The sequence below is a fragment of the Phalacrocorax aristotelis genome, chromosome 5 (genome assembly GCF_949628215.1).
Source record: "Phalacrocorax aristotelis chromosome 5, bGulAri2.1, whole genome shotgun sequence".
NCBI lineage: Eukaryota > Metazoa > Chordata > Aves > Suliformes > Phalacrocoracidae > Phalacrocorax > Phalacrocorax aristotelis.
This window is the reverse complement of record NC_134280.1, coordinates 6435427-6449674: the sequence shown is the minus strand read 5'-3', so window position 1 is coordinate 6449674 and position 14248 is coordinate 6435427. Positions and strand designations below refer to the sequence as shown.

General features: G+C 37.0%; 1 protein-coding gene across 1 annotated transcript in view; it reads right to left on the bottom strand.

Annotated features, from left to right (window-relative positions):
- Positions 1-14248, bottom strand: part of LRP1B (LDL receptor related protein 1B) — a 762836-nt gene that overhangs the window by 9475 nt on the left and 739113 nt on the right. Inside the window, exons 86-87 of the mRNA XM_075092828.1 lie at positions 14057-14161; positions 1290-1366 (exon numbers count right to left, since the gene is read on the bottom strand). Coding sequence (XP_074948929.1) covers positions 1290-1366; positions 14057-14161 — 182 coding nt within the window. The remainder of the gene's footprint in view (positions 1-1289; positions 1367-14056; positions 14162-14248) is intronic.

Here is a 14248-nt window from a genome sequence, read left to right as displayed (position 1 = left end):
CTGTAAAAACTACAGAACTCTGGTATAAAGCCAATGTAGAATGACATGCATTTCCTTTAACATAACAATCCTTGACCGGTGGAAAACAAAAATATTGCTGGTTGTTTCATTGGTTACATTTATTGATTTATTAAAAATATAAGCTGTTGGCAGTCTCTGCTCTACATTAAACACAGTATAAATAATGAATTGAAAAAGTTGCCTCGAATTCTGCCTGAAGGCTTACTGAAAGCCAAGTCAGGTTGTCAGAGGCCTAAAATGAAGTCCTGCTGAATAAAAACTTGAAGCATCCTGAGTTCACTTCAGCTTATGAAGATTCAGCATGTGAAGGACATTACATGCTATTTTAAGAAAATGTTTGATAAATAACTGGACGAAGTTCTACTTAGGAGGAAAAAAAAAAGAAAAGGTTCTTTTTTTCTTGGCAGGTAAACACTGAAGAGAAAAAGCCCGGAAAAACAGGCCACCAGGCATGAATTGCCATCTGGTGACCGTGGTGCAGCCCGGGGTCTAGGAGCAGGCACAAGACGAACACCCGTTTCCCAAATGGCAGCAGCTATTCCCTCAACGTGAAATACTGATCGAGGGTCTGGCTGCTTCTTTGCCTGTTTCCAGCTTGTAAGTGTTATTTCACTTGTCTGGATCACTAGGAATATTTCATCTAAAGCATCAAGCTGACCTGAATGATTCATTTTATTGCTCCAGTTGGGTTAAATGTGACCGAGAGATGTACAGCAGGGAACCATCAGCATACTCAATGCACTGCAGGGAACCTTGTCTAGTTTAAACTGCCAATAGTGTAGCAATACCATCCTTTTATGCTTACAGACATGTTTAAAAAAATACGACAGGAGCTATTCTTACTTTCAGGATGATTTTCACAGTAGGTAAAATCCAAACCTCCGCAGACAGCCAATGCAAAAGTTATGAACTACTTACAACACTATTTTTGATGCTTTCAGTAGGACTTAAATGGTCAGAGGTCTGGTACTAGTTCTCTGCACAGCAGTGATATCACCAAGCACTTGCCACTTGATACACTTTCTTTAAGAAAAGTGCAGGCTAGCCCTTTTGAAGCAGTGAGTGCATAGCATATGGCTTGCATCCAAACCACCTCATGAAACACCAAATGTCAATTGAAAAATTGATCTACATTTCTTAATTTCTTCTTTAAATGCAGGTAATCAGCACATTTCATAACACAAACTCACATTCTAAAATATCACCAGGTTAAAATTTCTAAACTGAGCCAAATTTGACAAGTGATAGCAGTTATTTGAAGTACTTACTTGTACTGATATTGTCAGACTTGCTGCTTTTGGGAGCTGGCCTCTCACACTGTGTGCCTGACCAGTTGGCTGAACATCTAAAAGGATCCAATTAAGATGGCAAAGTTAATAGATGACAGCCATTAACACACTAACCTATTAAAGAGACCACCAGCATCTTCTCAAGAGCTACACGAATGACAACAGTGATTCTACAAAATAAACAATAAGCTTCATGGGAAGAGTCAGCAGTACTCTGCCACAGCACTTACAACACTCTGAGTACATTTTTAGTTTAACACTACAGCTTTGTATCATCAGTTCCTGTTATTATCACTGCAATCTTCATTCCAGAGTCCGCTACTAAAATTCTTGAATAATAAACCAACAGGCATAATCAACAGTATATTAACGTCCTTTTATACCAACTACCACCTACAATGCAATAGTGAAGCAACACTTGAGCTGGATCCATGCATAGCCAACTTAGTCCAGCAAGGCTTATTTGCTAAGGCACTTTATTTGTGCCATATAGTTTTAGAGTCAGCGTTGATCTAGAAGCTCTAACAGCCACGTCTGTATTGCACAAAGCGTATCTGACTGGACATAAACCGCTGCACATATCCTGTAACTCACAGTATCCATACCAGTTGGCTCCTTTCACACTTCTTGGTGTCCCCCATTGCTCTGGAAAATGCAAACTTTACTGCAGAATAGTTCTTACGGACCTGGTTGTAATAATTTACTTGAACAACTAAGACCTATCCTTGACTAATATTCACAAATTAACTGAAGTTCCCCTTTTCTTTGCTTTCAGATGTAAAGGTTTGCCCGAAAATTCTAGAATTTAATGGGCTTATCTTTTTAAATTTTGAACTATATACCTAGGTATGTGTTTGCAGAAATATATATGTGTGTGTAAACAGGTGTGAGAGTTAAAGCAAAAAGAGCTGTCCTGAAGGGGCAGGAGCATCTGCTGGCTTCAGAGGACCCGGAATACTGTTTATGTTCAGAATACATGTTTCACGAGCCAGGCGCCTGGATGAGTGCATAGTTATTCTGCTATCATTTCCTTGTGTAAATAACAATATGCAAATATTTCTTCAACCGGGATTTGGAATGCCCTCCATGCATACAAGCAAACAGTAGGAGTCCATGTATGCAGACTCAGCAAATCCATCAAAAAATGGAAACAAATACCCGAATGAAATTCAAGTGCTTATTCACCCAGCTGTAAATATGATTAAGTTTACTACAGAATCTCAAACTCTTCTTGTGGAAATGGCAGGAAGTAGTCACTTTTCATCTGCCTCTGTTGCATATAGCGCAATAAATCATGTATTTTTGAACTATGTATGAATTTCAACATGGGTTATCTTTAGGAAAATGCAACAGAGCATTACCTTGCCTGCAGTTCTAAGAACTATTGTTATCTGATGTCTTTCTAAGGATTTAAAAAATTGCAGAAGCTAGAGGCAGACATGCTTAACAACTCACATTGTTCTATAATACAAAAAGGTTTGGAAAGTTACAAAATATTCCAGGCAAAAATTGTGTAATTCCTACAGGAAGGCCCTGGTACTCTGCTGGTGATGGTTTTGACTCTCTTTTGTCTTTGCACATCACTGCAGAGGAATGGCTTGTTTCTCTCTTTGCTCCTAAGCCTATTCTAGCACAATCCAACATTCAGATAAATCTCTTTACTGGGTTTCATATTAAGTTTGAACTTTTTTGGAGGGAACTAATTTCATTTTTGGTAGAATATGTTATAAAGGTGCTTAACTCAAACTCTACAGAGGTAAGGCACAGATGGTCTTTAAAAACATGTTTATTAATAGTTGATTAAAAAAATTTCAAATGGTTGATTGCATTAAAATTTAGCAGCTCTTCATGTTTATTGAAATAAGTTTGTTTACTTAAATAAACATGGTAAATACACACTTAAATTTCCTCACTGCAAAGGAACCCCCCAATTACTAATTAATTACACACATTATGGTTCACAATGATGTATTTTAAAACTGAACCCAACCAACATTGGCAGTCCTGCATACCACCATTTTAGCACATTCCAAGTCACATGGAACACATTATTTGAATCTTTTGAAAGATAAATCTGTTTCATTTCTTTACAGATCTCTTTTTTGCAATTATATCAAATGGAAATGATTACACTGACAGCCTACCTTACTAAGATACTATTCAAGGAACTTGCTTTTTCGAAAGATTGCTATTCAGCATACGGCAGCAAAATAAGTATCTCCATTCTTGTACAGAAACACCATAAATCTTTATACCTAGAATATTCTGCTGGGTTCCAAACTGTTGGCATGTGACAACCATGAAATAAAGTCTTAATATTTCTTATGGGAAGTTTTGTATCATTGCTGATGGGGATTTAGCTCACGTGATTAAAGCTTGTTATGAGAGGCAATTTTCATTTAATACTACACTATTGAAAGGGAAAGAATTCTCTGAGAGTTAGAAATATCTTATCTTTGTACCTAAATCCTTATACTGAAGGTTCAAATGCATCCGCTGTATAAGAGAATCATTACTGTGAATCTGTCTTAAAACACTTTAAAGAATACAAGACAGTGAGACTAGCATAAGAATCACTATGAAGCATGCAAGTGTAAGCTTATGAGAAAATTGTGTATAATGCACAGTTGTGTTCTTCAAAATCTTGCAGCAGATATGACACCACAGCTGGTGAAGACAGAAATCCTACAGATATACATGTAGCAACCAGGAAGAAATTAAAGTAAGAATATTGGCAGTTCTTTAACTATCTTGACATTTTAATTGTAAAAGTGTAAACGTCAGCAATACTGAAACACTTCTCAGGCATTTGATGAAAGTCTCATAAAAATATGATAGCTGCTTGCCACTCCATTTTCATTTTTTCCAAATGCTTGCTGTCTCCAATAAACTTCAAAGGGACTGGCACTGACAGGATGGCAGTTATTTCCTTCTACGCTTAGAGGTAGAATGATTGCCCTTTTATGGTCCAGCAAGCTAGCAAAGACTTGTCTTGGGCAGACAGAATAGAAAAAGAAGTAAAACCCAGGGGAAAGGTATGTTGTCTGCAAGGGAATTTGACACAGCGAATTAGCCATGAGCAGGCACATGAATAATGATGGGGTTGGGACATCGACAACTGTTCATGTAGGAACATGGGAAATGAGCAGGTCTTAACCAGTTTCAGTTGTCTTCTGATACTGTAGACCAAAATTGTTTTTAATAATAACATTTTCTGTTATTAGGACATTTAGGCTGAGACTGCTCAGTACCTAGCATGGGAACTGACTTCTGGTTCAACTTGATGTGCAGTATTTTGTACCTTTTAAAGCATTTGGTCCCAGGACCTTTTGTTCTGTAGCATTGCCAATACTTGTATAGTCGGAGACAAGGACATTTGCAGTGTGGGCAACCAAAAGGCATTAACGAAGCAGAACTGCATAAAGCCACTGGTTTCACTGAAGACATTCATATTATCAAAAACTGTGAAAAAAGAACAGTGATAATGCCTGATCTGAGCTACACATAAAAACAAATGGAAACAGATGGGGAGTTTGACAGTGAAGGACGGGTTGGAGTCAGCTGAGTGGTGCGAGGTGCTACAGTGAACATCTTAAGGTGCAAATCTCCAGTTGCCACAGAATTGGTGAACAGGAACAGATCAAAGAGCAGCAACGTCATAGAGAATGCCAACATAAAAACTGAAAGTGAACGTAATAAACAGAGGTTGTACACAGTCTGCTGCCAAGGTCATTAATAAAAATATGCTACAACTTAGCTCTACATTTAGAAAGAGGCGGTTGCTTGGGAAACATGTTCTGAGATACAGAAGGCCTACAGGACTGGAATTACTTATTTTGAGGAAATAGTATTACAGCAGAGAGATGTTTTAAAAACTTTAAACTGAAATTATAAAGGTGTCCCACCTGTAATGAGGGATATTTAGAATTAAGGTATTTACATTTCAGACACTGGTCATGCTGTTGTTACAGAATCTATTCATGGGAGAGAATGTCTCTCTTCTCTCTTTTTGTATAACCCTTACAGGTCAGTGCACTGAAACACTCTAAACTCAATTATACGGGCACTTGACCAAAAGGAACCATTTGACTATGAAATGTCTGAATAAACAGAAAAAACTAGTAAAAAGGCTAATTTGGTGGCAGTATGCAATTTTTTTTTCATTTCTGTTTTCTTTTTTTCCCTTTTTTTTTGGTGCCACAGGTCTTGTCATAAAAACATCATATAGCAGGCATAATATGCAGTTAAAAATCCTTTTGTAGACAACTGCTTTCCAACTCAATATACAAGTGTGTATCAAAAAAATGACAGAAAGCAGCATTGAAAGATTAGTCTAGAAAATATAACAGAATCTGTGGAAGAGTCATTACAAAACAGAGGTGTAAGGGGAATTGAAAATGTTCCTTAGCTATAAATGATATTTCTTCATTATACAAAGTAATTTTCTAACTTTGCTTTTGTATTTAGTCATGGCATAGACAGTATCATATAGTAAAACATCCTAATGAAAGTATCCAGCCACACTATTTTAAGAACACTTACATTAAAATTCCACTGGAACATGCTTTATCATTAATATTAAAACTACGTGTAAGACGAGAGAAGAAGACATCTGGATTATAGTTATTTACTATCTGTATTAAATTGCATTGAAAGACAGAAGTCAAAATAATCTCTTTTCCCTACAACTCCAGGTTGACAAAATCCTTACACAAAACTCAATCACTAAACTATTTCTTATAATAAATTTAGCTGTTATGATAGAGTTATACCCACAGATAAAACCTCAAGGATACAAAGAATTTGTAAGAACAAAAGCCCCCAAAACCCACCCCAGCTTTGATCAATAGCACATTTTTTACCTTCTCCTACACTGTAGGGTTTAATTATTTTCAAGTATTACTTTTTCCTTAATATTTTATACAAGAAAATATCACATTTTAGTACTTCTGTCTAATGAGCAATACTTGGCATCTTTGTAAGGAAAACAAAGTGAAAGAATTTGTGCAGAAGCTAAGGGATAGAAACTCTATGTTACCTTAAAATGAAATACAGATTGCCTTGCAATCCAAGAAATTAAGTATAGGAAAATTGTATAATCCAAATATCAGGGAAAACCATCGAATATTATTTTGAGGAACCCAAAGAATTTTAAAATTAGTAATAACATAAAAGACAAAATAAAATATGACTTCAAACATGAATTTAATTTGTGCATGACAGTATTATATACAAATCATCATCCACACTTGCTGCATGGAGTTCGCTGCAAAGGAACAAGTCTTCAGACACAACTCAGCTCCTATCATCCCAAGGTAAGAAAAAGAAGTAACTGAGGGTCATTAAACTTCACACTCCTAGTAATATGTGTACAGCAGATATGCTATACAAGTATTAAAATTATTAACATAGAGTAAATATATAACAATTAAGCATGTCTAGATGACTACTACTGTAGCTGAAATTACACTGAGCAACAAAGCAAAAGGAAAAGAATAGCCTGAGGTGGTAAAAATGGGGAAAAAATGAGAAATGATTGGATCAATAGCTATAGGACAAACCACATTTTTCTCTCCTTCTCATAGAGGCAAAGTAAGCAGAGCTGTACAGCAGTAGCTACTATGCAAGTTTTCCCCAAACAATTTTAAACTCACGGACAAAGGATGTCTGCATTACAGCCTAGCTAGTAAGTGTTCAATGAAAAATACACATACTCCTCTTTTCCAAGGTCTTGTCATTTCTCCTCTGACAACCACCCTTCCAATATCTGTTTGCATTTAATTCTTCAACTAATATTAGTTTGCGATAAAGACTGAATGAAAGATCTTCTATAATATAAAGTCATATCCTGCTGATTATGTTCAAATTAAAGACATTTATAACAAAGGTGTTTTAGTTGAGAAAGAAAGCTCTCAAAGCACTAGCGTAATACTGTGAACTTCCTGTTGTAATTGTAATTGGGTAGTGTGTTAAATATACCCTAGGAAATCATATGGAAAACATTTATTGAAAGATACTTAATCAAATTTTCTGTTCTCTGACTTATACTGCCTGTCATGGTTACAGCTGCCTTCTGCTCTTGGGCGGTCTTCCCAATGCTGCAATTGTTCAATGCTGCAGTAGCTTTTTCTACTCAACCTTCAGAAAACGCCAGTCAGGGGACTGCACGGTGCAGTCTGGTTCTTGCCTGCAATGGGACTATGGGTGTATCTTAACCCATTTTTGAACAGAGGTCTGCCATAGTTATGAGTTTTACATTTACTTATGAACTTGCACATACTTACAGTATTTGTACAAGTCATCCATATACTTACATAAAAACTGTTCACATTTGAGGATTTCTCAACACAAAAGGAATGTCATGAGGGACGTATAGCATCACAGGAATATGAGCTGGAGGGAAGTTCCTCCGTCAAGAAGGAATGCACTCTTTTCTTTCTCATTTCTGTGACATAAACACACACACACACGTGCACACGCGCATGTACACACACAGACACACACACAGTGTCTCGCTCCAGCCGACTACAAATAAAGCTGGACAGAACACCTCTCTTATTCATTTCACTCCTGCAGGAATTAGTTTTTTCTTATTTAGCCACATCTCCACCTCCAAGTTCAAGCTTCTTGTTATCACTTTTAAGAACTTTCATGACTTGTTCTCTCCCCATTTGTTCACTATTGTTTTCAACATATTACTCCACCAAAATTCTCAGTTCAGAAATGAAGTAATTTATTCTTTCTCCACCCTTTATTTTTCAGTTTCTTCTGCTACCAAAGTTATGCTCTCTTTCAAGCTCCTGTATGGTATGGGCCTTTTAATTAATCTGAAAGACCACTGATTTCTCTATTTAATTTGCTCCAGAAGTCATGCATCTGCTTACTGCAAGGAATTAAACTATCCAGGAAGATTTAGTCTTCATTATAGACGGAATGATGTTTGTTCTAATGTAGAAATATAACACAAACAACCTGAAGCCCACTGAACAGTCAACATATCTAGCCACGGGCAGCTAATTTAATGCTGTACATTGTCCTCTGAATTTCTCTCTCTGTTTCTGATGACACATAGGAAACAGAGGCTCCAAACTGCAGATACACAGAATTGCACACACACCTCTATACAGAAAGTGACCTAAGAAGGAATAAATTACTATTCTCTTAATTAGCCATAATAATATAATCTTACTTGTTTCACCTTAAAGTCCTCAGCCACAGGCATGCAGAGTTGCTCAAAAGCTTGTTAGAGCCTTTAAAAACTCTCTTTAAATTTAGCTGGCTTTAGTTAAGGATCAATATGATTTTACTTTCTACAGGTTTTGATTGTAAACTTATAACGGAAACTATCCTTCATTATATTTCTATAATGCCTAGTGTCCATTCCCCCTTGTCCTCTCCATGTCACTCTGTGTAAAAAGGGAGTCTCGTCTTCTTTTCATCTGCCCCTTAAGTACTGGTACATGGTGATGAGATCCCCTCTGAGCCTCCTTTTCTCAAGGCTGAACAAACCCAGCTCTCCCAGCCTGTCCTCATATGGCAGCTTCCCAGTCCTTTGATCATCTTGGTGGCCCTTCTCTGGACCCCTTCATAATAATAATAATACTACTAAATAGACCTCATCGATGTCCAGATCCAAATAATAATAGCAATACAGAGATGGAATTACAGCAGCCTACAGTAACAGTGAACTATAAAAGAAACAAAGGTGAGAGAGGGTAATATTCTGTACTAAAGAAATTGAGAGAGCATTGCCTATGTAACAACCAATAACGATCCTGTGTACTTGAAAGTTTTAATATTTTTCCAACTGTCTTCATTAGCATAATAACAACATATAATCTCTCCCTAAACCTTGCTTCTCTTGCATTAATGTATGCGGTTAGGTAATCAGTGGAAAGTAGCGGAAAGGAAACAGAGAAGCAAATAAAGGTAGTTATTAAAACAAAAGACAGACTGACAGAACAGATGGAACTGACAGTTTGTGAAATAAATAGAAAAAGAATTTCTTGATTATTTCCCATCTGAATCTGATCTCCTATTCCTTCTGCCTTCAATGGATTTGTGAAGTTGCTGGCACAATTCAGACATATCTCATATGCTTCTCGTGTTATACCACACAACCCAACCCATTAGTGAGTAGTACTAAAAATATCCTTAAAAAACTTACTATGTGAATAATAAAAAGACAGTAACAATATGTAAGATAATACTTCTTTAAAAGACACCTGCAGTGGTACATTTTTTAGAAAAGGTCATATTTTAACATTCTGATATTAAATTCTCTTGCAACCTTTGTTATTGAGCAAGAAGCACAAAAATGGGGGGAGGGAGGGAAGAATGTTCTTTATATTCCTAAAATAATGCTAAGAATTAATAATCTAGATTGCATAGAACTTTATATCCAAAAAGATATCATGGTATATTCTGTATCTTTTAGACCGTGACATAGTATTCACTGAAACTGAATACCACCTTCACAAAACCTTCCTTTTTTGGTGGCTTATATGCAGCCATAGTGAGGCCTTAATTCATTCCTAGACTGGTTAGGTGAAAAGCACAACTTCTCTTTCCAATGTGTCCGTAATATTTACTGCATTCAGGTTGAAAAAAAAAACCCTTGAGGTAGGATGATAAAATAAAAATGTACCCTAACAGCACAGGTTGGTAAAAGGAGAGTATGTTATTATATGTGTATAGTTCCTCTGTATACTTATGCCTTTAAGATTGCCCTTTAGAATATATACATCTTATTCTCCATTGTCTTTACTGAATGATAATAAGAGCTTGGTTATGTATAAAGTTTGCATTCTCAACTGATCTGGCTGTGAGAGAGAGACAATAAACCCAGCCATGTCCTATTTCTTCTAAAAATCACCCACCCATGAATTGGAGACTGGTTATGAAAAATGTTAGCCCTTAGATAAGTGTCTCTCAGAGACCAGAGACAGATGTCATACAGAGTGTGGCCAGACATGCAGGTTGGAGGGATAAACCATTTTCTCTAACATCGGAGCAGAAGTTACAGAGAAAATCTTTGCAACTCCTCTTCACTGACACAGTGACTGTTGTGAAACATGGGATCACTTCATTCCTTCCAGAGGTGTTCTACTTGCCAGTATCAGGTTGGTAAAACTATAAAGAAGCTCCAGTTAAGAACTGATTTGGTGCCAGAAAAACACAAAATATTGGGAACAAGTGGAGCTTGAACTGAGATTGGCAAGGAGAACTGAGACATATGGAGTTACACTTTTCCCCTCTATCACTGTAACTGTATTCGACTCCATCAAACAACTTCTGTTTGCTTCTCTTCCCTTTCCCCTAAGTCACCTTGGCTTTGTCAAAAAAGAACAATTTAGAAGATTCTCTTAACAGTTCCTAGACACAGGCAGTGGTGGCCGTGCTCCCCAACAATCAGTCTGAAGAGACAACAGGAACACTAGTTCTGTCTATATTCCAAACGTGAAGAAGTGAATTATGTATCTGTACGACACATGGAGAAACAAGCTGTTCCAAGTAACCATGTCCCACACAAATACCGATAAACAGACGCAATCCATGCTCTTCAAAGTTTAAGAAGTGGTAGTTAGAAGACTAATCTACTTTCCAATGGATTCATGATAGCTCCATCATAGAGTTTCATTGCTTGAGAACACTGACAAAGGAATTGTGATATTTTTTTAAAAAATTAGATTATTCACCATACCTAGTCACTGTCATTGCTACCCACCAGACAACCACAGCACATGCCCACAGCATTTTATGTTTTCATAAACCGTGCATTTCGATAAGTTTAAACATGTTGGAGTTTCATATTTTATCCCAAGTCTAGGTCTTTGGCTCGTGATTTCAATTCTGACTTTTGCATCACAATTGTTGAGTAAAGCTATGTTCATCTGCCTGGTATTTCATATATCTTTGTATGTCTGCCTTACAGCATTTTCAAAGACTAAGGTTGTCTCTTACCCTGATGAGGATTAAAATTTTCTCTTTAAGGAATAGACCTAAAATCCTTCAGAGAAATACAGCATACAAATGCATCTATTTTACACATCTTTTTTATCAGAGAAGTCAAAGTTATGATGTAACTCACATAGTTTTGTTTAACAATTTCTGTTTTACAGCATTATTTCTATAAGGTGAACAATGAGACTTATGAATACAAGATTAACTCCTGAAGTGGTACCTAAGTAGCATTTCTGTTCCTTTCGCTGTACAGATAATAGGAAGTCAGTTTTGGACTATGAAACATGTACAACATCACTGTTTGCTAAACATCATGCTGTGTAGGATTAACTTGGTAAAATATCTCAAAATGCGATCAATAAAAGCCAAGTGGCATTTTCTGTATTTTGAATTCACTTACTAAAAATAAAACTTTTTATTTCTTCCTCCAATGAGACAGGTACTCCAAAGGTATGTTTAAATATACTCATCAGTACACTTATCAAAGGGAACGTGTGTATTCTAGAAACAAGCCCCCAGATTAAGTATATATTGTGAAATGTATGTGAATGTGCATGACTTGAACCAATGAACTGTGGCCTGAAATGATGTCACAGAATGTGCAGCATTAAGTGGAAGGTTAAACCTACTTGCATCTCGGTTCATTAAACGCAGTTAAAGTGCAAATTCCCTCATTCTGACAGTAGTAATCACAAGGGTTCACTTTCTGGTCACAGCGCTGACTTTTAAACCCCACAGAGCATCTGCAGAATTTCAGTAAAATAGACCTATATAAATATTCTACCTTTTGCTGAACAGATTTTAAACGCATTATATATAATGATGGCAAGACACACACACGTACACAGGCACACACACAGAGATAGCAAAATTAATACTCTGTTTTTCATGGAAGGTCCAAATCTGAATATACTGAAAAGTTTGCTCATCAGCATTCCTCAAACACTTTTAAAACAATGGGCCTATACTAACTGACGGGTTCGGGGATCTAACATTCTTAACAAAGTATTATTGTCAAACGTCCTATACATTTGTATTGATTGATCCAGAGTGCAATGGCCTTAAAAAAGTTCATGACTGTTTTCTTAGCATTGCTAACAGTGTTGGCATATGCTGCAGCATTTATGTATTGTAAATCCATACACAAATTAATGTATAAAACTTGTTTTCCTTGAGATGCTATGGTGTTCCATCTGAATTCGATAAAGAATAGGCCAGTTTTATACAGAAACAGAAAGGAAGAATCACAAGCTTCCAAAATAGCCATTCTAGGTGTTTAAGCACATGAATCACCAGACTTCATCATCGTATTTGGGCCTTACGTATTATAGCTCTGATACTCTCCTTTTACTGAGATTTATGAGTCTTCTCTAGTCCTCAGAGACATCTAAGGAGACACGAATATCACGTAAAAAGGGCTGGATCAAAATAATAATGAAAAAGAGATGTAGGCACTTCAAGCATTTTCAGCTGAATACAGACTACCATGCAGAACTGCATTCCACTGGCTCTAACCCCAAAGCTGCAAACACCTTCTTTTCAATAGCACAGCGACTACAGTTTTGCCCCTTTGCACATTCAGAAGCGCTTGAGCTCTCACAGGGAGGAACAGCTGGTCCATCTCTTACACTGGCCACACTACAAAATCTAGCCATTTCTCTATGTAACTTCCTTGAGAGTCTGAATACAACAGACACTCTCTTTTAAGATCACCTGCCTCACACACATCAACAAAATGAAGGGATGGCTGGATCTGTATTTACAAAACTGTAATGCCAGCTCCCTTTGGACAACGACTTATGTCACCCTGGAAATGAGACACTCGAGTCCAGTTATCTCTTCCAACACCTCGTATGTTCCTGGAGGATGCTTTGACCTCCAGGTTGTTCTGAGAAGTAGAAGGCTATTCCACAATGAAGCTTTTCAGCAGTGCAGAAAAGATTGGTTCATTTATTAGGCAAAAGTAAAAAAAAACCAGGAGTATAACTAGGTAGCTCAGCGTAACTGAGAGCAGGAAAGAAATTAATTTCTTGCTACAGTGACTACTTCTGTATTTTACATTTAGCAGCTGAAAAGGAAGATACACCATAGCTCTCAAGAAAGGACTAGAATGTAGGCTTTTCTACATCTCAAGGCAGTACTTCACCATCTCAACTACAGAATCACATTTCCTTTGGTATCTCATGTCTGGGCTTAAGAAAAGCATCCTAAATTATTCTCTCAATTGTGGTGCAGGAGGGAGAGAGCAAACTTACCACAGAACAGCCAAGCTACTGTGGGCAGTGTGAAGGTTAGGGCAGAAACAAAGGATGCGTGAGCATATCTTCAGACCCATGAAGGAAAGAAACACTGACATTATTCTTCCTGTTCTCCAGACATCAGGAGTGTATTGCCCCCACCTCTGACCATCTTTGTAGGAGAAAAGACTTAATCCACCTTTGAGAAGCAGGGGAGGTCAAACATGCTGTACCTCCTGATGCCATTCCTGAACAAATGCCTAAATGGGCTTTAGATCTGGCCTGAAATTATGAGAAGTCTCAAAAGATATATCTTCATACATATATGCATTCACAATATATACCTTAGTTGTATCTTTCAATACACATACTGCAAAAGGTAGACAAAGTATTGGGTTACAGGAATAGCTAGAAAAAGTACTGTAAGTTACGACTGCAACTGGCAGTTGTACATCCTAGCGAGATCAAAAATAGACACATGCATCACAGTTTTATTATTTATTGGCACACAGACATTTTACAGATCTGGGAATGCAGGATACTCACAGACAGACAGGTATATTTGTCTCTGGGTCCAGCTGACATGTACCACCGTTGTAACAGTAGCCATCACATAACTGACAGGTAGAGGCAATCTTTCCGTTAGTGCAACTGTCATGGTTAAGAAAAAATACAAATAGCAATCAGTATTTTATGAAATCTGGTGATTTCCCTTATAATTATATGTTAAAATATTGG